The following is a 26,841-nucleotide window of genomic DNA, read 5'->3' as shown; positions in this document are numbered from 1 at the left end:
AGGAAAGCTGCATTAAAACTTATCACTACTTATTATGTCATCTGATTATCAAAACTAAAAAAATGTATTGAACATAGATATGAATGTCCTTGCTTCTAAGAAACCAGAATCTGATCAGATGTTGATGTTAGGATGCTATGGGGTAAATATGAACTGTATCTGTAGAGAGGTACTCGGAACATGACAACGATTCCGAAAGGGATGTGACACGGCTGGCAGCGCTCTTGATCTGCCAGATTTGGAGCCGATATTCGGCCCCATTCCTAATGCAAAATACTATCTTTTTTCCCAATTTAGACCCCAAGTTATCCCAATTCTAAGGAAAATGCTGCTGTTTTTCCCAATTCTAAGGGCCCCGGGCTCCAGTCCCAAAATGGGGTGTGAGAGCCCAGGCTGGTCAAATGGTTGTGTGCAACACTACATGTATATGCTTCCCCTACTTCAAGCCCTTAAAACATAAAATGGCTGTTGAAAGTACATGTATGTACACATCAATAGAGTTCGACAATTTGATGAAGAAACAAACACATATAGGTTGGTGTAAGAACTTTTTTACAGAACCTTCAACACTTGCACATCACAAATATAAGTCAATACTTGAAATGCTTTTTATCTTTATTCAAAAAGAATGACGACCATTGTAGTCCTCAATGGTTAGTAGTACACATCACTTGAGAGTGACAAAAGACAGTGGACGGATACACAATTGAGAAAAATGATTTCCATTACTAAAACTACTGTGACATATGCCTGCCACACAGCATTCAGAACTCAGAACTTTGCCTTTCTGTTCAAATTCCTAGAAAAAGTCTGTTTAGGATGGTCACACAGTGCTAATGATCATGTGATTTCTTAACATTATAATGACGACAAGATATAAGCGAGGAGTTTCAGCCGACATACATTTTTATCTTGATGAAGAAAACATTTCTTCTATTAGAATAAATTAATGAAAATAAACAATACAAAACTCTGTAACTTCCTTTGACCAAAGTTACGTTATTTCTGTTCAACTTCAACGAGTACGATATTTTGGCTGGTGTTACCTTCGACTGGCCAGACCAAGGTACTATTTAATGTAACTGGTCTCTCGCTTCCAAACAGAGATGTCATTATATCATGGAAAATTTTGTCAGCCACATCGTTAAAAAGAAATTCTTCAAGCAACTATCTTGTATTATTACTATTGATAAAGATCTACATAATTAATTTTAAATAATGCCAATAAAAAAGTTGAATTGTGTTCATTGAAATACTTTGAAACAAAACTTACAATTACTTCTTTTTCTTCAACATAATTAGCAATAAAATATTATTAGGAGGGAAAGTTTGTCTTTTATTTCCTATGTTTATATATAAGCACATGTTACTCCTGGAGGTAATTATTAAAATAGATTTGTGAAAGAAAATATTTGAGGAGTAAAAACAAGACACAATCAGATCATGACACACAGAACTCATGTACAACACACTATTCACAACAGCTTTATAGCTACAATGTAACATCTTACACCAACATACATAGGGCTATTCCACTTAAACATCCTACCCCTGGACTTCAGGTTTTGTTAAGGGGTACCGTCTACCGAATTTAACTGATCATTTGCTTGCAATAGGCAGGAAACGCAATCATGGATAAAAACAATTGATATTTGAAGTCCTAAGGTCCGTCAGGTATTTTACTGGAATAATACTTTTTAAAATACTAACTTTCTTTATGGTTTGCAGTTCGACTCATTTTGAAAGCAGATTCTGCTCCAATTTAATTTGATTTTCTAATCTTATACAAATTAAAACTTGACCTGAAGACTGTTTTAGATTACACGTTTCAGTAGAATGAAAATGACAAACAAGGTAAGGTCATGTTCAACAAAACAAACAGAAATTCAACTGCAAAATACAAATCCTGATTTCTGATAATGAAGTCAGTGAAAAATTGGATTCATTCACATTGAAGTGTTATGCATATCCATGAAAATCGATGTATATGTCCAGTTCAAATTGTAAATCAAACATTACGTACACAAAAAAAAGAGACAATGAAATAACTGTAGATCAGAATACTAATTTTCTATGTAATTAGCGACGGGGAAAATCTCTAACAGCTATGAAAAAAATTAGTCATTTGGTAGTTTATCATAGTATATCTACATTAAAACATGTTGTCTAGTGAACATGTTCTGCCAACCTGCAATTTAATCTCTAAGACATTAACTTTCATCAATAAAATGAATAAATTTATACCTTCTAAATTCTTACAACAATAACAAAGTAACCACACACAGTTAATAACTAATGAGCATCCGGACAAAGTTTCTTACACAGTATATGTAATAATTTGAAATTCACCAGGACATTTTTTCCAAGACGTCATTTCTATAGATGAAGATTGAAATGCTTCATTTTGCAAACAACAGCTCATTCAGATTAATGAGCGAATAGATTTGACGACCTGATCTCAATTGTAAATGTACCTAGTGTTTATCTGGCATAAGCACCAACAGAAATCATTGTGTATTGGTTTTGAACAATAAAAGTTAGGCCTTAAAGAAATCAAGTGAGCTGTGATAAGGTTCACAAAATACATTACCCAATGATGAGAGCGAGTCTACAGCTATTTCACAACATCCATAAAAGTGTTGTACAGAACAATTGTTGACAGTTTATCTACTGTTAATACACCATTAATCTGATGAATTTCTAGGAAAATTAACCATTAAATAATCACCTGTTAATCAGCTTCTCATTAATATTAACTAATATGAGCTTCTCTTAATATGGGACTACGAAACACAGAGCACATATACATATTACTCTTGTAGTAAAACTAAAATCTTTCAACAAACTTCCATTGACATTAATAAATTCATATCTAATATAAAAATAGCCATTATCCATTTAAACAGATGGAATAAATACAGATGTATGGGGCTTCTTTGAAGAAAATGAAACTGATCTTTCTAGTAAAAACAAATTTTTAAATGGAAAAGGAAAAAAAATCAAAATTAAAACGAAACAAATGTTCATCAATAGAAAATTACAAAAATGCTTAGCAATGATATTTAGAGAAGAATTATGGTTATTTTTGTTTAACCATATTGTCCCATCCCCTCATTTAAACTTATTACAACACACTTTGTAGAATTTTTTTTGTCTTGTTCCCTATCAATATAATTTCTATGTAAGTTTTACATGAATAAGCATACAGAAATCCAAGTTTAAATCCACATTTTATATCCAAGTTATACAATGATCTAACGAAAGAAACAAAACATTCCAGCACATTGTTGACTAACATATACATTTCACCTCTGTATGATGTGGACAGAGATATCTCCGCTGCAGACTTTTTCCAGACAGCTGAGGTTAACTCTGTCATACAATGGAGATCAGTTGGGTTTTTTTAATGTGAATGGTGATGTCAACCCATATAAGCCAACCTTTCTTTTGATAATTCTAAATGGGAGAAAATAAATAACCAGCATCCAAATACTTGCCTATATCCAATGTTTGAGAAAACATTGAGCTGAAGTTGAAAATGAAAAAAAAAACACCTCCTGAGGTAAGGATGGAATGTATACAGATGTGACCATATCAAGTTTACAATGAAATTGATTTTACAAAAATCACTTAAAAGACAGTCATATTTTTAAACAATTAATGTTCAAAACAAAACTACACACATACAATGCTACCATGCAACCTCTCTGAAACAAAGGACTTTGCTATGTCATGATTTTTTTCTCTTTTTTTTTCTCTTTTTGGAATGAGCTGTAAAAATGAATTGAAGCAATTCTAATATTGAACAAGATAAATTTATCATTGTTCAAAACAGTTGTTTCTTTAAGTGAAACTATTCATAGTGGTTGCATATTGAAGTTATGATCAAGAGATTTTGCATGTTACTGGGTCAGCTACTATCAAGACTTAACATAACAAGGAACTAATGTCCAAAAGTAGTTGATATCCCAGTGGACAACATGTCAAAATGTTGGATACAGGTCAAACACATTTTATCTAGCAATAACACACATATATATACATTCAGATACAAATAAATAGGGATATATATTTAGGCAGAGATTTACACAAAGAATTAAAATTGATCAGTGCATCTGTGATAACATTTCCACAAACTATTCACATAGCTAAATGAAGTAAAAAGAAGAGAAAAATGAAGACCTGAATTCAGGAATTGCTCCTTTTCTTTCATGCTTATTCAATTATAACTAAAAGATTTTGCATACCACTATGTATCTTGAAACCTAGATAAGAAATTTTATGGCATATTCCCTATATAAAGCATATTAATTTTTGCCAAACTTTCATGGGACAATTTACAGGAGTATGGCATTTGTCCTAGAACTCATAGGTAGATTTATCACAATATACTATAACTGCCATTCTTTTTAATAGAATTTCTCTTCTATAAATGAAGACAAGCAAGTAATTACAAGATTAAATACAAATCAGTCTGTTCCAATATATTTTATATCTTTGCTTTCAATAATGATTTGATGAGATTTTGCACACTCCAAGCCAACAAAACAGAACTTATTTCTAACAAATATGTAAGAATACTAAATCTTCATAAATACCCAAAATAATCTGTATTCACTTGAAACTATATTGGTATATTGCACAAGACATTAAGTTTACACAATAATAGCCACAGATAATACCATGATTATCAGGATTCATGCCAAAATTCATTAGTATACAGTACATCTACACATTTTTTTTTACTCTGATGACTATCTGACCTGATTTATACTTAGGGTGATAAAAGATTGTCAAAGCTGACAATACAAATCATATACAGAACTTATTTTTTTCATTCTTTTTTTCTCACTGATGCCTCCTTGTTTTATCAAAGTTAAAGGGAGATAACCATAAAAAATTACAGAAATATCTTAAAAATCAAGAATATTGACATTTTAGAAGGGATCAATAAAAAAATGTTCAGAAATGGTACAGAAAAAGCAACATATTGGTGTTTGGAGAAAGCTAAACACCTCTTATGAACCTTTCAAAACTTGTAACATTTCCTGCTACATATAACTAGGTTTAATAAATAAACTTGTCATGTTTTTGTGCTGATAATCATTCTAACTTGCTGTCCGAATTCATTGTAACTATTTGGGCCCAAAAATGTGTTAAAAAACAGAACAACACATAATTTGAAATTACTTAACATTCATTGACAAACATCTTTCGCAATTAAGAAGTTGGAAATGCAATAATCATATTCCAAAACTGCTTATAACATGAAAGATTCGGTATATCAATGAAAAGAAGAAAAATAAAAGAAAAAAGACCGACATCCAATAACATTACATCATTTGACTGCAAAATGAGAGTCGGTCAATAATCTTTAGTATGAACTTTGTTGTTAAAGTCGCAGTTCAAAATAAGCAATATAAAATGTCTACAGGATAATATGCATCATTATGATACAATAAATTGAAACAACAAATAGCACAAATATTTTCTATTCATATAACTTATCTGTCAGCCATTCATACATCTATCTGTTTTTCTCTCTTGCAAGTTAATCCACTTGTTCAATCATTAACACACAAACTGTTACAGAACAGATATTTCATTCTATCACAAATGTCTACGTACTGAACATTTGAATTCGTTTCACTGTTTAGTGAGTACCAATAAATGCTTACACCACCAAGGTCTAATTCATTTCCTCAACAACATTTCAAAGTGATATTTCTGAATCGCTCTCAAGACTTTTACATTTTTTGTGTTTGTCCATAAGACACTACACAATCAGATACATTCCTTCGCATGGTGTTGAGAATATGATGTGGTGTCCATTCACAAAGTCTTTGGACTTAAACAGTGTCCTAGAATATGCCATGGAATGACAAAGGGTCTCTTTGTGAAGTAGGGAGACGTGTTTACCAGCTAGACATAGAATATTCTCACTCTAGATGTACTGACTAGTAAGTCACCATCAAAGAATTTGGTCTCGATTATCACATTTCCACTGAAAAAAAAAAAAAATTGTACATATTCTTGTGATAGAAACTGGTTCAACAAGTACATAATTGATTGCTTTTACAAATTTTACAATTTTGTGAGGTAAAAAGGCACAGTATTAGCAGTAGGCTCAATGATTTTCTTTTTCACCATCTATCATCTATGTTACTGTAGGTATCACTGGCAGGTTGACATAACCTGACTGACAAATGGTGATGAAAAGAAAGTACCATATTGTATATTTTTCCCAGAGGATCACATACAAACTAGGGTAGAGACTGTATTACAAGGCAATGAAAAAGACATTTGTAGAATACAAACAGAAGTCTCTGTTGCGATAAGTTAACCAGGAAAATTCAAGAGATTAATTGACCTACGTAAGCTCAGGTACAGATTTGAGATGCTTACTTTCACCCTTGCTACTCGTTTGTGTTTTGCAGAAAGCTGAGAATCTGTGCTTTCACAGCTGTGTCATTGAACAAAGCACTTCACCCTTATTGCTCTATATGGCATGTGACGTCTTGTATGTTATTCTATAAGGTAGTCACCAGGAGACTCCATCTCAAAATGACACAGACTGTTCATCAGGTAATCAACCAAACAAACTTGTTCAAGTAAAAACTATTGATGTGCCACTTTTTACACATGAAATACCTTACTGATCAATCTCATTGAGCAGTTGGTTACCTATGCTCCCCCCCCCCCCCCGGCCAAAATTTTGGGCCATCCAATATGATAATGAAAGGTGAACAAAACGTTCATTCTTTAAAGGTTTATAACTAGGTGTGGACTTGATGCAAGAAAAAACACAAATAGTCATCAACACAACTTTACAGACTGGTGCTGACTTATCTGAGAACACATGTTTGTTGACAACTTACCTGAGAGTACATGCTGGCATCATCTGGTTCTCTGGTGCAGCCTCTATGATAGACTGCCAGGTGTTGGTTGATCCAGGAATTACAAATCCAAACTCAAAATACCATTCTATAATATAAACACATTGATTTCATTTGTATTACTCATTACAAACCAATTTCTGCAAAGAATTCTGATATTTAAACTCCACTGGGAATCATTTGTAGTCTGCTTTTTAAATTTCTGGAATTTTGGGTGAAATAGTATTATTGTTGTGAGTGTTTAAAACATATAGGTTATCTAAAAATTAAGTTCCTTTAGAATTACTTTTCACACAATTACTCTTTGAACAAAGTATACCGGTAGTAACTTATGTATATATTTACATACTCAACTCAAAGCTGATAATTCTGGAGAAGATTGTATTCTCAAAGCTGAAATTTGCTCCCCATTTTTTTTTCATTTTAGAATGACTATCAAATTACTATTTTCATCATTGAATAAAATTGCTTAAAACTGCTTGTTGCGACATTTAGGATTTGCATGCGTTTTCCTTGCTTTACAGGACTAGGCCTACAATACTTCTTGATATTTGGTTTGAAAATATATATCTATTTCTAGATGTACGTTAAATTATCTTATCAGGATGATAGTGCAACTTCCTATGTTCCAGGTAAATGTCAGCTATGAGAATGACTAAATCCAGAGTTTTCCTTATATTTGCAATGAATCATACCTTCCAGACAGCTGCCCTTAAAAAAAACTTTCTGCTCCAGTTTAAAAGACTCCATAGCTTCATGTGATGAGAAATTGATCTCTCGGGACACTGCTTTACATTTGAGAATTTTCTTTGGTACCCGAGCTACAAATAACAAGTGACAGTGTTGAGAGTATATATCTCCAACTGGTCTACAAGTCACAGAATTCGCATCAACATTAAAATCATCACCATTAATAATGTTACATACATAAATTACATAATACCATAAGCAGGTGAGAAGAAAAAACACATTGGCATGTAATGTCAAGGTCACATATAAAAACCCCGTAACTTACAGTTAGAAACATGAACAAATATCATCTGAAATTAACAATCATTTTTGGCATTATGATCGATTACAAACTGCTGTAAAATCTGCAGACATTGTACATGTAATCTACATGTCATGGATTATACTGTGTTCTATGTGTCAACGTTCAGGCACATTCTTTTTGGTTTGTAATGTGACTGGTTTCTCTTTCTTTGTGAAGAAAATTTACTATTTAAGAAATACTGGTAACTTCTTCTGAGTAAACTGCAAATAATGAGAATTATGTATAATGCTGAATAATTTCAAATGGGAATGGAGTCCATTTTAAGACTAAATTAAAATTAGAAGTTTTTTTTTATTCAACTGCCAAAATTGTCTATTGAGCTACGTGCCCAGCTCTATCTTACCTTCATGTACTACATCCGGTCTAGATCTGTAAATATACAAATATGATTGAGTTTAGGCATAACACCTAAGTATGAAGTCTGATCATCAAACACAGCGCCGAAAAATGTCTTATTTCAAACTAACATTCAATATCTAAAGGTTTTATTAAAATGTTGACAAAATATTAAAATTAGACAAAGCAGCCAACAACTTCTACACATGGGTAGATCATGTCACAATATTATTAATATTTTTTAAACATATTCATCGACCCTTGCTGTGAACCTAATTGGTCAAGGATGTCTACCTTGTTAGGAAGGTATGAAACTTTATTCATACAGATTTATAAATAATTTAATTAAAATGTGACAAAAAAAACTTACAAATCATCAGAAGACTGCCATATTATTTTACCATTCTCTCCATTTCGGAGATTCATCCAGTTTCTGATATTCAGTCAAGGATTATAAACAAGACCAATCTACTAAACATGATACATTCTCTTCATATCCTTTACTTTTTATTTACAGTAAAATCCTGATGTGAAAATTGTATGTATACTTTTTGTGGAGCTTAAAATATACTTTTAACCATGTATCAAAAAATTCTATTAAGAACGCTATGTAGGAATCCAAGTGATATCTGTCTACCATGTTTTAGATATCAATTATATTGGATGATTAATTTCAATTAAAACAGATGTTGATGTTTTATCTATTATCTCAATAAACTTATTCTTCTTGTTCATTTGTAGAAAGTTTATGAATTGAGCCAAGTCAATTTTCACTTCATTGTTTTCATCAAGTCACCTCAGGCCCCATGTTATGTCTGCACACATTACTGGGCACAAACAACTTTGGTTCACTTAGAAAGCACAGCATTTCTGGGAAGGTGTTGACAACTGAACACTGCTACCTATTTATCGAGCCTAGCGAGATATTATGACTTTTAAGCATTATTTCACTCTGACTTGGTCGTTGGTGAACAACTAAGTCCATGTTCACTGAGTTTGTAATTGTTTACAATGCCTAATCATATTATTACCTACTGTCCTAAATCATGCACACCAATTAGGTGTGATATAATTTCAGCCCAATATCTGTGAGCATCTTAAACCATTATCAGACGGTGGCTATATGTCTTATCGTTGCATAGTTAAAGGTCATCATTAATTTTGTCGTAGTAGACAATTCCATTGAGTTAATTTTTGGATTAGACACTCAAATCTAGTATTTCAACAGTAATCAAGTATCATACTCTGCCATGCATGTCAGAGGTTAATTACTTGATCAATCATGAGACAATACAATGTTTTCAAAGATGGCAGACATTGCAAATCGACAATCATTTTCCTGTGGGGAAAAAACCGGCCAGGTGAGCTAAAAAATGCATGAGCTTTTACTTTAAGAGATTTGGGTTTACAGGTGCCTGGGAACAGCTAGTGAGAGTCCATATATAACATATGCAAGATGCATGCTGAGCTATAGCTATTGCTTATGCAAACAGAGGAGTCAAGTTGCTGAAAATCCAAAACAAAACAGCAAATCTATGGATTGAGACTAAAACATTTTAGTCCTGGCCTTGTGCTTTCTTGTCAGACTTTCTCAACCCACTCTACCTTTTTTGTAACTGGATTTAACAAAATTTTTAGAAACGGTACTTTTGACTCACCAGTAAAAAAAATCCTATAAGTAGTACTGATTAAGACCACTTGTTTAAATTACTATGTTTTTTCAGCTTCTTAATTCATTCTGGATACAATGAAAACAATATGCGACCAGCATCATCTGAGTTGGCATTTGAACAACTATTGTGAAAAAACAGTGTCATTTTTTACAAACATGCCAGACGATGAATTAATATTTAATATCTTGAATATAAAACTTGTTCACATGCCCTGGCACCGTGATTGTAAATGGTTTATGTCATGATATTCCTTATATTAGCATAGGTCTATTATGCTAAATAAATTGTCAGTGCAAAATGCTAAAGGTTAGCTGATGCAATGCATACAATTTTCCCGGATTTCGCCTCCACACAATATTATGCAATTATGCGCCTGAAACCGCTATACATACAGTTTATCTGATAGCTGCGAAATAACTTATGCATGCAGATTTTATCTCTGACAGTATTTCTTGGGACATTGTCTCGTGTCGACCAGTATATAGCTACGATTTTTTCCATTTTAAAAACTCAGCTTGTCAATGAATCAAATAGAACACCTGAATATATCCAATCTAAGATAACCAAACGATTAAGGAATTTCACATCGTGAATTAATTTTGAATATTAACGCTTCCCATCTTTTTCACTGAATTACAATTTTGTGTCAATGGCAATGCAAATATTCACTATTTCAAGTAACTACAAATCAAATTGAAAGGATACAGCTTGAATCCTTTAAGAATTTCTTCTGCTGATGTAGGCATCTTCTTTTGGTGACGATAGCTACTCAAATAACTGAAATAGTCACGATTTAACGCGTTGTCGTTCTAGTTTGACACTCTTCTCTAATGTCAACAATCCAATATGGCCGACCAAGCACCTTGATAGATTAATACGCATATATCAAATCAAGATCTTCAAAATGTTTGTATACAATTCTGTAAATTGTAGATAACGAGATTGTATCTGTGTTTTATGAAATATAAACATTGTATCCAATTTCTGTTTAGCTATCAAACAATCTAGAAATTATCAAGTACCTTTGATTTGTGTCATGCACTTTATTTCACCAGAATTGAAACATACCGGAAGTAGTAAGTGCACTCATCTACTGAGCTGTTCGGTCATTTTGTGAACGATGGACTCTCAACATGGTGGATGACGATATCTTGTATTTGACAAAGAATTAAGGACTTGTTTGTTGTTATATTTAGCGTGTAAGTCATTATGCTAATATCTAAGCGTGTATACTTTTTATCTGAACTTACTCTATTATCTAATATTTGAATTTGCCATTGCATGAATGTTTTCAATTTTGTTATCATTGCAAAGGGTTACAATTCAGGTTATTCAACTAACCTCCATTTCAGTTGAAAAATCTGCATTCATGAAAATAGGAATGAAATATCTCCATAACTCTTATCGCAGTGTTCTTACAGTGTAATGTACTGAAGTAAGATCTAGACATTTACGCTACATGTTGTGATGTGTCAACACATTCATAAACCACAAGTAACCAGGTAAATTATTTTACCTCTCTGCTGGAAAGAATGTATCTGAAGCTTGATCAGTTGGGCATGAGACTAGAAAACATGTTATCCCAGGTTCATTTCCTAGCAGAGACATTGAAATAATGGCAACCTCTGTCACATATACATACACATTTGCGCATGTACATATGAAGACTGCCATGACAGTTCCCAACGAAGCCTTAAATGTGTTATGCTGTTCCTGACTAAAATCTGCTAATGTACCAGATGGTCACATTGTAAGATAAATGGTATTACCTTTTGCATCTGCTAAACACTGATACATATCTGGGAAAACTAACAGACCTAAATCCTGAAACCATGAAGAAACCTGTGTGTGTGCAAAAGTAATAAGTGTTAGCCCACATACATTGTTTTCCCAAATACTTGGTGCCATATTCCATTTGATTAGCAAGAACTTCTCTTAAGCTTGATCAGCTGAGCATTATCAAGACAAGTACATGTATGCCAGAGGCCCTAGGTTTGATGTATAATATTTCACAACATTTCTTAAGTTTTAGGTTAATTGGTGAGATACTGGAACACCAAATCTGATACATGGGTTAATAACAGACATCAGCTGACCAAGTGCCTTTTAAGGGGTACAAATAAAATAAACACAGTCCAGTATGAGCTCTACGTGTTTATTATCAATGTTTTAAACTGTGCTTCTTATTTCTGTCTCTTTATTTTGTAAATTGTTCTTACTCTTAATTACCAGTGGTAAAAAAGAAAGATAAAACATCAGAATAATTTTAAAAAGAATGAAAAGAAAGATATTAGACTGTCTCACAGTGCAACAGTATCAGAGAAGACTTAACTGCCATTCCAGAATTGATAAATGTTTTGCAAAAATATTGATATATTATTTTTTCCCTTGTAAGATTTATATCTACCTATATTTTTTATTTGTTTTTTTTCTAGGACTACTTTGATCATTACCTACAGAGAGAAAGATGGCAATGCGAAACCTTGTGGAAGGGGAGTGTGGAGGGGCCAACTCTCTAATGAAGCTAACAAGTCATTTCACACAGGATAAGGCATTGCGACAGGTACAATATACCCAGGTTTTAATTTTATTTCATATATGTATATAAGTTTGTAGATTATCAGTCATTCCAGTGACCTGAGCAAATTACCGCAAGTTTTGAAAATAAATGTATATATTTTCCAGTCTGTACATAAACTTATACACCCAGTTGTAAACATTTTTTTTCAAACGGCATTCAACATCATACTTTATAAATGAAAATTGTAACTGACCCTTATTTTTCCATAGGAACATATATACTCTTAAAAGATGTGAAAACGAAAGTTCATTGTAGAGCTATTATGATAATTTTAATTTTTGTTACAAATTTATTGTTGTTCTGTTATAGGAAGGTCTAGTACCTGGTAGACCCTCATCACATCTTGGAGTGGTAAGAAATATGTTATGCAGTACATACTAAAACACTCAGACATACATTTTTTTGTATTGAAAATAGTGGAAATGATCAAGGAATTTAGAATTTGCATATATCAGCAATGTTTACATATGTTGAAATAGCGCTACTGTAGATACCAAAACTGATCTTGCATTGGAATATTGCTATAAATCATATTGATGAAAAATTGTGAAATTGATGTTAACAAACTGATAAGTATTAATTTCTCATATTTGTGATATGTCATGCTTTTAGCATGATTGTCACTCTGCTCTCTTGAACTATTCTAGAATTTTTCTTTTATTCTCAGGCAAGTCGTCCCATCAATGAAATTTCAGAGCATGAGGTAAGTTTTTAGATACATTAATTTGAAATTTTTGCAGTGTTAATTTTCTGGATTGATAACGAGTACCAGTGCAAGATTTTCATTACAATCTTCAAATGATCTGCTGTGAGAGTAAATATAGTATGTATTGAATCTGTTTGTGTTTTTATAGCTGGTTGATGAGTTTCTGTCAGGCCCACGGACATCTATGGCCCCTCAAACGTTCCACATGGGAGGCCTTCTGCAGGAAATGAGAGAGATTGAGGAGGCTGAACTGAAATATGCCCCACAAAGAGGTAACGGTCACACAGATTTTTCCCTGCATAAGTGACATTGATTTTGATTCTGGACTTAGTCTTGATTTATCTTTGAAACTATTCAGCGAAATCACCTGTATGAGGATAGAATAAAAAAATGCTGATCTATTTAGATGATAAGATCTTATGGTCTATGCTGAAGACAAAATTATTCAACAGGTAATATGCCCATTTTGTGCAAAAGAAAAGTTTCATTTAAACACACATTGAAAGACTAATAAAGAGGTAACTATTTCATTATGGAAAATGCAAAAAACTGGTTTAATGATAACTGTTTATGTATCTGACAGCACTAGGAATAGCTGAACTGGCTTCACAAGACCACTGGGCATCTGAGTTTCTGAGTGATGGGAAAGGATCGGGACAACAAGAATGGGCAGATGATTTTATGTCCCAGAAACCTGCAATACTACCTCCTACAGATGTCAAATGGGCTGAAGACTATCTCGACCAATCAGAACACAGGCCCTGGTTTGTATCAAATTATCTGTTTATCTGCCTTAAGCGATAGATGTTCAGGGCTCTCGATCTGCCAGATTTGGGACCGATATTCAGCCCATTCCCAATGCAAAATAGTATATATTTTTCCCAATTTAGACCCCAAGTTTTCCGAATTCTAAGGAAAATGCTGCTATTTTTCCCAATTCTAAGGCCCCTGGGCCCCAGTCCCAAAATGGGGTGTGAGAGCCCTGATATTACATGTTATTTGTTGTTGGTATAGTTACATTAGACTGAGAAAACATTTAGACTGATGGCAAAATAGTTTTGACCCTTTGCTATTTTAAAAGCTCTGAATCTGAGTCTTATCAGATGTTCAACATTTAACAGACAGATACTTTATCTAACATATGCACTTTTGGTGAGAGAAATATTGGTGTATTTGTTTTTCTGAATGTTGTTTATACCTTTTTCTCATTTGAGAATGTGATATTACTTACTTGGATTAACCAAGATTTACATGATGGGTGTTGTCAGTGAAGCAGAAGACACTTACTTTTCTGGAACACCTGGTCTTATTCATCTTGTAGTTGTTCAAGAGTCTCCATGTAAATCTTTCTTTTGTAAATATTTTACCTTAGTTTTGTTAAATTTGAGTTTGTTGACTTGTTGGTATTTACCTGATGTTTTTTGTATCCTTGTAGATATTTCCTATAATAATGATATAATATTATGTTAATATTGTTACAGGACAGAAGAATTTGAAAAAGAATTAATTTTAGATGATTCCAAATGGGTTGATGACTTCACCACAGAACAGTCCAATGATGCTGAGTTATCTCAAACAGCCAAGGAACTAGTGGGAGGTATAGACGACCCCAAGCTAACTAACTCTGAGGTCAGTTATGGCACGGATTGGTACATATATTAAGTCTCGGAAAATGTTCTTGTTGACTCTATACAATAAGGTCAAGTATACAGAACCATCATTAAATATTTCACAACCATTTTTTTTTCACAAAATCAGAGCCTTTGTGATGAAAAAAATTTTAGTAAAAAAAAACACTGCTTTGTAGTCCCTCCATCAAAATACTCCATGAATCTTTCTTCCATTTTCTGGTGTGTCCCAGCATTCCTTCCCTGCATATCATCTTTGATGAAGATAAACACTTGTCCATTCCTAGAAGGCTTTTGTGGCTTAAATTCATCTCAATTGCTTCCCAGGTGTAGGATTTTTTTCTTGAGTGATTAGAAGATTGGTCGTCAATTTTATTTCTTTAACGTATACATGCATATCTTAAGAAAAATTTCTCAGGACAAAAGTTTGTAACCATGTTTAATTTTCCTGTCAGTGATTAATTTATATATTAGTTTAGATACAGGTTTAAACTTGAAAACATTTATTTGTCATTGATTTTTACACAAATATCATTAATGCTAAAATCCTGTCTCTGAAGAGTATAAAATGTACTCATGTATGTGATCCGATCGAATTCATCACTCCATTGTATGGTATACTACAAAATTATTCAAGTAAGAATTAATTCAAAAATGTGATGACAAAAATGTCTGTGTCCTCTTAAAATCAAAATGTAAATTTAGTCAAAACCTGTTACATGTTTAAACCCTTAGGCAAATAGACAGAATCATCTAAACGTAGAATTGATTTGAGTAAGTTACTCCATGATGCAAATTTGTCCCCAGTTTATGAAGTTTGTGAAGAGGATAGGAGATGGGGAGGTAACTATAAAAGATAACGAGGTTATAGAGAAAACTCCTGTGGAACGGGCTGACGATTGGGCCCAGGAATTTGTGACACATCAGGTACACCTATTTAGCTACTTACCTGCTGCTATTTCTACTTGCTTCCTTGTCATACTTAGTACTGCCTTTCCCTACCCACCTCTGCCATACCTCACCCTGATTTTTCCTTATTCACATGCACACTCCCCTTGCCTTCTTAAATTGCTTCCCTGCTTTGCTCAACTTTTATAAATATCTTACTTTTATATTTATAATATTTTTTTTTATTAAATCTAGCTGTCTTGAATTAATATCTGAAATATTCAGTTATAAATATTCTGATATGTAATGCTTTAAAATATTTTGGATGTTTATCTTGTATGTAATTTTAAATCACTTTTCTTAGCCTAAACTGGTTTTGAACTGTGCTAACTCTCATGCTTTTCTTCTCATCTCCTTCATGATAATCTGAAACTCATTTAACATACCATATAACAGGTTTTCAGGTGGCACAGTAGCAACACTTAGACATACAGGGTCCCCGAATCAGTTCCTCGTATGAAGTGAAAAGGTGTTACCTGCTGGATCACATTGATTTTACCCTGGTACTCTGATTTTCTCCCAAGCTTAGATCACTTCCATGCTTTCGCTCCGGCCATCAAGAGTGGTTAACACAAGCCTGAAATAGCTGGTCTTACAATTTTTGTAAAATAAGCCAAGTTCAATTTTGGTAACAGATTTGTTGAGTCCATGGTAAATTTCACCTTTTAGTGTCAAAATTAGAATATTATATTTTTGCTATTTGAGAGGAAGGGTCATATAATGTAAGACGTTCTCAATTATTTGCCAATGTGATAATTGCTTTGCATGCTTAGATAGGACGAAACTTACACACTGTCCAAAACACACCCTGTTATATGGTATTCTAGCTACCGTTTATCATCCAACACAATTTCTCTACATCGTAGTGTGCTTGCACTCATTATTCAGAGTTAACCTGAAATTGTTTTTTTTCTACATTTTCTTAGTAGCATTAATTATTACCTTCATTGTTACCTCAACCATCTTTTCATATTTTCATTCTTTGATTGATGATAGTTATGAAATAGCAGTTTTATGAATCAGACTTTAGTTTCACAGTCATTTGATTGTGTGATTTTGCTATTTCCTTCATGAAACTAATTCCGTAGTTGATATGATTATATTACTAGTAATATGTATGGATAGATATAGGTAATATATCTAGTATGTCATCTTATGTTATCTGTAATTTAAAAATTAACTGCAGTATAAAAATGTCACTTTCACATGCACATATACTTAATTATTTTTTTAAAATGTTTTTTTAAAAATACAATGCATCATAAACACAAATGAATGATGGTGGAAGTTTTTAACAAAAATGTGATGAAAGATGAAGAAAAAAATGAGAAAACCAAGTCATCAGAAAAATATGAAAACATATTACATTTCTTTACTAACATACAAGAAAACTGATTTTTATAGTATGAAATTTATCTTTAAGTACACTTGTATTTTTAAATAGAAAACATATTCAATGTGTCTAAGCCCACCTTATCAGACAGTGGGCTATTCAGATCACAAGTTTATGGTCTGATATCCATATATCTGTAAACGATTCTTGTTAATATTGATCGTTGAGAAGTACTGGATGGATCCCTCTCAAATTTCATATGTAGATTCCCCTTGCCCCCTTTTTTTTAACGTTTACTTGTTTTGGGAGTGATAGAAAAACCCAAAATGACAGACAGGCAGCCATCTTCCAGAAATTTCATATGTGTGTTGCCCTTGTTCCCATGTTGTTTCCTTGATTTTAAGACTGAACAGAAAAACAAAATTTCTTGTAGATAGAGGAAATAAATCTATCTTCTGCTATACTTGTACAACATGAGAACTATCACAGTTTAAATTTGAAAGATCACTGTACAGTTATTAAAAGGGAGAGAAAAATAGGTAGTTGAGTTAGAATTCAATATTCTACCAATATTTCCTAACGTTATAACTATATACCTGCTTTATATGTGTTGCCGTGACAACTGTGTTTTCCTGTAGACTGCTGGGAAATCTGTTGTTGACCAATGGGAAGAAGAGTTTGCTGAAATGGCAGGAAGTAGACACACAGATGATGAGGAATTCTGGGATAAATTACAACAACACTGGGAGGAAGTAGATAAGTAAGTGTCAGTATATATTTATGTGGTTATTATAAATGCCTAATATATAAAAAGATTTTCAATAGAACCTCTCCATTTTTTTTTCGCACAATTTTAGAGGAAATGCATACATTATCACCATCACACTTCGTCTGTCATCTACCACCCACCGTGTGTAAACTTTTGACATTTCAGACTTCTCAGAAGTTCGAACAATGGGATTGAGCTCAAACTTGCATGAACAGATCCTAAGATGGTCCTTACCAAGTGTTGTTATTTTTTAAATATGTCTGATAACCAAGATGGCGGCCATAGCTGCCATATTGAAAAACATATTTTGAAGTTCGTCTCCAGTTACTTTGGTGACATTGAGCTAAAAATTAATGGGAATGTTAAGGAAAGGGAGCCAGCAAAGTGTTGTTATTTTTTGACCTTGTCAAAACTTCACTATGAAAGCCAGGGAGGCCTTTTTGTTTGTAATATGATTGCGAAATCTGGTTTTCCTGTGCAACACCTATTTCAAACTTCTTCTAAAGTTTCACTAGTTGGATTGAGCTGCAACTTTACTGTCAAAAAATAGGTAACACTTGTTACAGTTACCTACTCCTCACCAAAACTACCATTTGCATCATGGAAAACAGCTTCTAAGTAAGATTTCATTTCAAAGTAGAAAAAATAACCCTTCTCCCTCCTGAAAGTTTTAATATTCAGATGTTCGTTAAGGCCCATGAGCCTCTTGTTCAGGCAATACAAGACCATGTTTCTAAAACATGATTGTGCTGTGACTGGCAGTGATATTGATTAATTACAAAGAATTTTCACTCAACAGTTTTTTTTTCAAATTTCTATCAGGTTTATGATTTTCAAAATTGCCTCTTTGAAAAAAAACCTTGCCTTTCTGTGAAGAAAAGTTGCTTCTCTGCTCTGGAAAAAAGCGGTTGAGTTGGTTTTACATAGACATGTGTTGTTAATGTTTAAATTTGTGTCTATAGAACAAGAGAAGATGGCCATCCCTGGCTAACAGAGTTTGAGGAGACAGAACCATTTAAGGTAACCAAAAACCTTTTAATATAACAACTTTTTTTTACCTGTATACTGTAAACATTCATGTTTTAGTGGTAATTATATTTTATAGCTTTTTGCACCTAAGTTTTAACATTTAAATATGATTTGATTGCTTTAATTTTAACTTCAATTGTTAATATAGCAGTTGTTGCAAATTCATCTTTGTGCTTACCATTAATTGTTCAAAATTGATGATGTGCTAAAATTTGACCGCACCAGATTCTGATGTTACAGTAAACTACAGAAATTTCACACGGTTCAATATTGAAATCTTGAGAATTTGTCTTGATATCATCAGATTTGGAGTTTTTAATGGGAGCCTTTGGTTTATATCAGTAAATTGCCAATTTTTTAAAACAAAGTTTATTAATTTTTACACTCTTATTCTGAGTTGAGAATGTAATAGGGTGTTTTATTGCATGTTAATCTGATTTGATTTAGTAAATAACAATGCCAACAATCACTTTTATTTGATTTAATGTGACAATTTGTGTCCAGTATGCAAATGTGTAAGAATTCCTTTAACACTGTGTTATTAACTGGACATTGTTTGTCTCAGGTGTATGAGTTTGAACAAGAAAATCCTCTCCTTGATCACCCAGACCCCTTCCAGGCTGGCAAAGAGAAGCTGAGTGAAGGAGATATTCCTAATGCTGTCCTACTGTTTGAGGCAGCAGTACAGAAAAATGAAGAGCACATTGAGGTAAGAAAATGAAGGGAATGGCTGGTATTAATGTTGAGTTACGTAGACAATAATAAAGAAAATTCTTTATTTCATTGGTACAAATTTCCACAGTTTTTTTACAGCTTGATATAAATGAAATGTAATTTCAGCAAAAGTCACGAAATTGTCTTAATTTAATTTTCAAGGTGTCTTTTCTTGAGGTTTTATTCCAACCTCAAAAATAAAAAAAAAAAAAGCGTTTGTAAACAACAATTTTTATTAGAAAATCCTTGGAAAAATTGGTGATCACTATGTATATGAATACATACAGAAATTTCATAAACTAATGCGTACTCTGTGATGCTTTACACAACATAATACAGGATTTATGTTAAGTTATTCTTAATGCTTGGTACTTTTGATACCAAATTAATGAACTTCTACAATCTTTTACATGCTTCTATTGTCAGGCTTGGCAATACCTTGGAACATCACAAGCTGAGAATGAACAGGACCCTGCAGCCATTGCTGCACTTAAAAGGTACAGTGAAATTTAGGATGAGCCATAATGAAAGACAAATGTATACAGTGGTGTTTTATGTGTCTACCTTTTCAGAATAAAAAATAACAAAATTTTTATATGTTCATTGTTCTATGAAATTCATTTGCAGACAGTTGGAAAATGAAATGATCATCACTGTACAGAGATTCTCTTTTGTGACACTTGAATGCTACTTACCCTGTAATGTTAATATTCAATATTTCTTACCTCAGGTAACTGAACGTCAAGGCCACTAGGCCCCTTGTTTTGTACATAATTTGTACCAGAATTTATGGTAGATACGAGAATTTATGTTAATTTATGAGTGTTTTTTTTTTATGATTGTCACCAAAACAGGTTACAACAAATATATTTATGTAATGTGGTTTTGTAATCTCTAGATGTTTGGACCTGAGTCCCGGTAACTTGACCGCCTTAATGGCCCTCGGAGTGAGCTATACAAACGAGTCCTTGGCCTCTCATGCGTGTCATGCACTCATGTCCTGGCTGAAACATAACCCAAAGTATGCTGCCCTGGTCCCAGGGGAGATTGAAAATGAACCCAAGGCCTCCTCCTATGTATCAAGGTAGGTTGTGAATGGATTGTCAGGTCCAATCATAGATGAGATGTCATTGGTCAATTGCATAGATATTTTCAATAGCTGGTCTTTTCCTTGAACATTACTCCAGAATGGTTTCTAATTTGGAAAATATTTCTTTCTTGGTATCATATGGTGAAAAAAAAATTCCATTCATTGTTGGGATCTGCTTTAATGATTGCTCTTTGGTGTGTTACTGGGTGTATGGAGGATTGCCATAATGAATCATACATACAACATAATATGTTTGTTGGAAAATTTCTGAAAGAAAAAAAAATATATCCAAATCAAATTTTTGGGTATTTGAAATCCATTTCATGAATCAAAATATTGATTTTGTTATTTTTGGCAGAAACACAGCCAAACTTAACCCTCAGAGATATGCTATATTCAGGTGAGCGGTTTATCTAGACCAGCACATCCTATGAGAATTCTATAATTATATAGAAATTAGAACTTACACTCAGATTGCTAACTTAGTTTGTGATAAGGTGTTTTTTTTAGGTCATAGGGTCAGATGACCATTAAGGCCCATCGGCCTCTTGTTTAGGTCATAGGGTCAGATGACCATTAAGGCCCATCGGCCTCTTGTTTAATTTTTGAAAGTAGTGTATAATATCCTTCAGAAAGAACCTAAATCTTGACATATGACAAAAAACAAGAAACAAAATTATGTAACTAGAATTTCAAAGGATAAAAAAATCAGCATTGCTAAATTCGTTCTATTCTGCTAACACCATTGGCAACAACACCAGACCTGAATCTCTATCACTATCAGTGATAATTTGAAACAGAATGACTGCAGTACAACTCTCGATTTGCCCTCTCTTATTTAGAAAATATGAAAAACATATTAAAAGCAGTAATCAGTGTTCTCCCGATTTATGTATCGCTGAATAAATATCCTTGCACTGCCTCACTCAAATCCATGTCCTTGCCTCTCAGAAGATATTGCATACGCTGGAGTTAAACTTGATTTTGTATGTAACAGGTTTGTGGGAATAAACTTGACTTTCACTGAGTATAATATTCTAGGGTCAATTTCTCTGTTACAAATTTGTTGAACTTGAACCCTTCCACTTAGAAGCATTCTTCCTCTATTTTAAGCATTTTAAGAATAAGTTTCTGAAATGTACCTGTATCCTGGGCAGTTTTATTTATTTTCTACAAGAATTCAGATTCAACCACCTAAAATATATTTGGAATTCATATTTTTTGAAAGAGTTTAATGTTTTGGAAGTTTTCCTGTGAATAGGCATCTTTTTCTGCATTTTTGAAAACAGTCATACCTCTTTTTAAAAGTGTTTGAGTATTTTTGACAAAATTTTCTAAATTATCATATGAATATTTGTAGGGAAGGTGGGACATCATATTCATAGCCACCATTCTTTAGACTTTTAAAGGATTGTAAATTTTCATGTCTTGATATAGGAGAGTAATCATTTGAACATCCTCAATACTCCAGACACACTGTTGCTTTCTGCACCCCTGGAACGTTACTTTTTTTTGCAAAATTGAAGGCAAAAGGGAATTTTTTTGGTCTAGAGTGGGTACCTGGAGAGTAAAAAAATGACCAATTTCAGACTGATGAGCTCCATTGAAAATTACAAAAGTGTGACACCAACTTGTGACCTCGATTGTTTTGATGTTCATTAAAGGATCAATCTAGTCTTTTTGTCTAGTTTTCAAGGTGTTACAAATGGGAACAACATTTCGACATGAAATGTTGTTGGTGCAGAGAACGATAGTAAGTGTAACACCTGGAATATTTAATATGATCAGAGGATAGCTCTTCAGTGTCCTTCAATAAGCCGAGGGGTCCCAACAGAATGGCGATGAATCAAAGTCATGAAGTGGGCTTAAAACAAGACAAGGAACTATCATTTGTGGGTAGATCTACCAAACATAAACGTTGGGTTTATTGCCAGATAAAGAATGGCTGTAATTCATAAAACAGGGTTCTATATTGAAGTTTATATAATTAGGTTATCGAAATACTCTAGCAAAAGTGTTTTATACAATTTTGATATCAAGTTTATTTTGTTGCAGTTCAGAACATGGGGAAGTTAAGGACTTATATATTGAGGCAGCGAGAATGTTTCCCCAGGATATTGATGCTGATGTACAGGTAGGTAAACAAGTTAGAGCTATCTAGTATTGTGATGCTCGTCAGTGACGGCTCTAGCCATGACCATACACAACAGAGATAGCCAACCACAGCAGTGGAAGTCAGTATCGAAATGTTTCCAATCTAGGTTTGAGCCATCTACTAATGATTTGGTTGGAATTTTAGTTTAATTTGAATTTCTAAAATAAGTTTAAAATGTGGAAACATTTAGAAAACCAATACGTCAAAATCAGGTCATTCTTTAATGAGAGAGACTTTATTTGGATTGAATCCGAAAAATAACGTATACTTTGAAAAAACATCCATTTGGCTTGAAACTTTGGATTTAGAAATGTTTAAAAAAAATACATCATTGAGAAACTTTAAAATGTTTGATGCAGAGGATTTTTTTTATTTTCCAATATGTGTTAAAATTTTGTGAAAATTTGTAAAAAAAAATCACAGTTTTCTTGTCCTATTGACCCACCTGAAGCATTCATGTGTTTATATCCTTGATTGGTCTTTGGTGAAAGTAGTTAAGTTCAAAACATTAGTTCCTAATTATCTGATTGCTTACTGCAAAAAATGATATTAAAACCATCCTGAAGCTGCAATAGATGTGGGTAGGCGTATTACTGAACATAGATGTTCAATATATAGATGTGTTGGGGCTTACAGTATTAGATGTTGTAGCATAATGTTTTGATTGTAGAATCATATTTTATATAAAATTATAATTTATAAGGCAGCATATTGTTTTCATCGTGGAATTATAGTTTATATGGCGGCATATTGTTTTCATCGTGGAATAATAGTTTATATGGCAGCATATTGTTTTCATCGTGGAATCATAGTTTATATGGCAGCATATTGTTTTCATCGTGGAATCATAGTTTATATGGCAGCATATTGTTTTCATCGTGGAATCATAGTTTATATGGCGGCATATTGTTTTCATCGTGGAATAATAGTTTATATGGCAGCATATTGTTTTCATCGTGGAATCATAGTTTATATGGCGGCATATTGTTTTCATCGTGGAATCATAGTTTATATGGCGGCATATTGTTTTCATCGTGGAATAATAGTTTATATGGCAGCATATTGTTTTCATCGTGGAATCATAGTTTATATGGCAGCATATTGTTTTCATGGTGGAATTATAGTTTATATGGCAGCATATTGTTTTCATCGTGGAATCATAGTTTATATGGCGGCATATTGTTTTCATCGTGGAATAATAGTTTATATGGCAGCATATTGTTTTCATCGTGGAATAATAGTTTATATGGCAGCATATTGTTTTCATCGTGGAATCATAGTTTATATGGCGGCATATTGTTTTCATCGTGGAATAATAGTTTATATGGCAGCATATTGTTTTCATCGTGGAATCAGTTTATATGGCAGCATATTGTTTTCATCGTGGAATCATAGTTTATATGGCAGCATATTGTTTTCATCGTGGAATAATAGTTTATATGGCAGCATATTGTTTTCATCGTGGAATCATAGTTTATATGGCAGCATATTGTTTTCATCGTGGAATTATAGTTTATATGGCAACATATTGTTTTGATTACCAACCGCAGTGGTTTTGATTGTAGAATTATAGTTAAAACTGTATTCTTTATACTTTTGATTGTATATTATAGAGTGGACTGGGAGTGCTTTTTAACCTCAGTGGAGAGTATGACAAAGCTGTCGACTGTTTCTCAGCAGCCCTACAAGTCAGGCCTAAGGTATGTCTTAAGAATTTGTTACTTTTAGATAAAGATTGTAGAACTATTAATTTGTGTTGTTAACCTGCCTCAGCCATTGCTTACTACTTTGAGACTCCGTCTCAGAAAAACCCTGGCTGTAAACGGCGATAGACCTAGCAAACACAGAGTTGGAGTGGTCATTTTTTTTCAAATAAAAATGACCAGTCAGCAAATATCACACATGCATTTCTACCAGAATCGGCCATACAGCCATATGTCTATGTCTATGTATACACGCTGAAGTTTATAAGCGTGATTTTTGTTTCCGTAGGATGCATTACTGTGGAACAAGCTAGGAGCAACACTTGCCAATGGTAACCGGAGTGAGGAAGCTGTGGAGGCCTACCACCATGCTTTACAGATAGCACCGGGTTACATACGGTCACGTTACAACCTCGGTATAGCTTGTATCAACCTCGGGGCCCACAAGTAAGTAAAAAATTAATATTTTACAGAATAGTGATAATATTGTCCTGTGTGACCTTTTTATGTTGTACAGAATTAATCGAACACAAAGAAAATGAGATTGAATGTTATCTACCATTAACTAGAATTAATCTTCAGTTTTTGCAAGAGATTTTGGTGAACAGCACCTTTTAATACAAATTAAGAATTAGATAAATTAGTTCCAGATGACAGCTTACAGCTGTAAAGTCTTAAGACTTGTCAGTGCTGCTAAAGTTTGAAATCTAAGAAGCGACTAAGTCAAATCAAAATTGATCGAAATAAAATTGTAAAAATTCAGATAGGAAGTTGCACTGGCCCTGCGATTTAAAAAAAAAATCATATTTTCACATTAGAGTGTGAGTACAGTTTTATTCTGTGAACAAAGTATAACATCCTGTACGGATCCCTGGCCATTTTATTTTGTATGGAGCAAATGTTTTTCAGTAGTTTTTTTGATAATTTCATGATAAACAGCTCATGAGCCTACAATGCTAGCTTTCTGAGGAGACAAAACAATAGATTGTGCTTATATGTAAACAAAGCTGAAAATTAAAAGTCAATAAAATGACAGCTTAAATTAACAAAAATATTTACAGGAAGACAGTAAAAAATGTTTTATAGGTTTATTGAGTAAGTCAATTGATGTGTTTTATGAAAGTGAATTTGACCTTAGCTATTACTTCAGGTCTAATTGATGAACAACTTTCTGGACATTTTTGTGTTTTTAGGGAGGCGGTGGAACATTTTTTAACGGCCTTAAATATGCAGAGTCAAAGCCGTGGCCTAAAAGATCCACAGTTTGTTATGTCAAAAAACATTTGGAGTACTCTACGTATGGCAGTGTCTTTGATGGGCCGGCCCGATCTTTATGAAATCTGTGATAAAAATGACTTGGAACGATTGAAACAAGAATTTGGTATGGGGTCCTGATGTCAACAATGCCCGGCGTCAGACACTGTGTGTAGTTCTTCTGAAAGAGAACATCAACACACTGCTCAAGACAGTCTGGAATGCTTGCCGGGAGTGTTACGTCTGATGCTAAGCAACTGAAGAAAACTCTTATGGCTGGTGTTGTTATATCTATGGAAGTTAAAATCTTCTGTGAATGGATGTGGCAATAGTTATGAAAAGGACATAAACTCTTATATATTGAAAAATCTTTGTTTTAAGAAATATTCATCCTTTAGGAAAACAGATGAGATATATTGGGAGATATCAAGAGAGATTTCTGCATTTTATCATTATCACCAATAATTTGTAGATCATGAATGTTGATTATAAAATTATTGTCATCATTATCACAAATACTATGTGTGCCTTTTTCTTTCACTGCACTCTTGCCCACCCCATCATCCTGCCCCCTACAGCCCAAGTAACCAACATGATAGGGAAATATAGCAGGTTAGGAAAGGTTTATTTTGACTAATGAAAGAAATCTGAAAAATGAATTTTTATACGCCCGTCAAAAGACAGACGTATTACGGTAGGGCGCTGTCTGTCCGTCCAGCGTCCGGCGTCCGTCGTAAACTTTTATTTGTCCGGAGATCTCCTCCTACATTTTTCCAGCCGATCTTTATGAAACTTGGTAGGCTTAATCACCATATGAAGTTGTGCTTTTATGATCTTTATGTTAATTTCACTTGAAACCTTGTAGGATCTTTATGAAACTCACCATATGAAGTTGTGCTTTTATGAATGGGGTGTTGATTAGACGATTTGAATAAAAGTTATGCCCCGTTGTTTATTTCACTATAGAAACCT

The 26,841-nt window shown here is 33.3% G+C and overlaps 2 protein-coding genes across 3 annotated transcripts; one reads left to right on the top strand and one right to left on the bottom strand.

Annotated features, from left to right (window-relative positions):
* Nucleotides 1–603: 603 nt before the first annotated feature.
* On the bottom strand, nucleotides 604–10,780 carry LOC132553205 (retinal rod rhodopsin-sensitive cGMP 3',5'-cyclic phosphodiesterase subunit delta-like). Its single transcript, XM_060217434.1, has 6 exons — nucleotides 10,665–10,780; nucleotides 8,657–8,719; nucleotides 8,294–8,319; nucleotides 7,592–7,717; nucleotides 6,879–6,984; nucleotides 604–6,004 (listed from the first exon to the last, which is right to left on the bottom strand). Exons 1-6 carry the CDS (start codon nucleotides 10,703–10,705, stop codon nucleotides 5,923–5,925), a joined length of 444 nt encoding a protein of 147 aa, XP_060073417.1. The 5' UTR covers nucleotides 10,706–10,780; the 3' UTR covers nucleotides 604–5,922.
* Nucleotides 10,781–11,096: 316 nt separating this feature from the next.
* Nucleotides 11,097–26,696, top strand: LOC132553209 (peroxisomal targeting signal 1 receptor-like). 2 transcript variants are annotated; one of them, XM_060217438.1, is made up of 17 exons: nucleotides 11,097–11,158; nucleotides 12,395–12,522; nucleotides 12,850–12,891; nucleotides 13,208–13,243; nucleotides 13,395–13,518; nucleotides 13,830–14,010; nucleotides 14,728–14,875; nucleotides 15,682–15,801; nucleotides 17,794–17,915; nucleotides 18,887–18,944; nucleotides 19,519–19,662; nucleotides 20,094–20,164; nucleotides 20,566–20,751; nucleotides 22,813–22,891; nucleotides 24,526–24,612; nucleotides 24,905–25,062; nucleotides 25,809–26,696. In XM_060217438.1, exons 2-17 carry the CDS (start codon nucleotides 12,427–12,429, stop codon nucleotides 26,008–26,010), a joined length of 1,854 nt encoding a protein of 617 aa, XP_060073421.1. In that variant the 5' UTR covers nucleotides 11,097–11,158; nucleotides 12,395–12,426; the 3' UTR covers nucleotides 26,011–26,696. The 2 variants fall into 2 exon arrangements, with proteins under 2 accessions (XP_060073421.1, XP_060073422.1); XM_060217439.1 differs by lacking the exon at nucleotides 15,682–15,801.
* The last annotated feature ends 145 nt before the right edge of the window (nucleotides 26,697–26,841 follow it).

Source organism: Ylistrum balloti, unplaced genomic scaffold (genome assembly GCF_031769215.1).
Source record: "Ylistrum balloti isolate Yb309-2 unplaced genomic scaffold, AGI_CSIRO_Ybal_v1 Utg370312, whole genome shotgun sequence".
NCBI classification, from domain to species: domain Eukaryota; kingdom Metazoa; phylum Mollusca; class Bivalvia; order Pectinida; family Pectinidae; genus Ylistrum; species Ylistrum balloti.
This window is presented reverse-complemented; position numbering and strand designations above follow the sequence as displayed.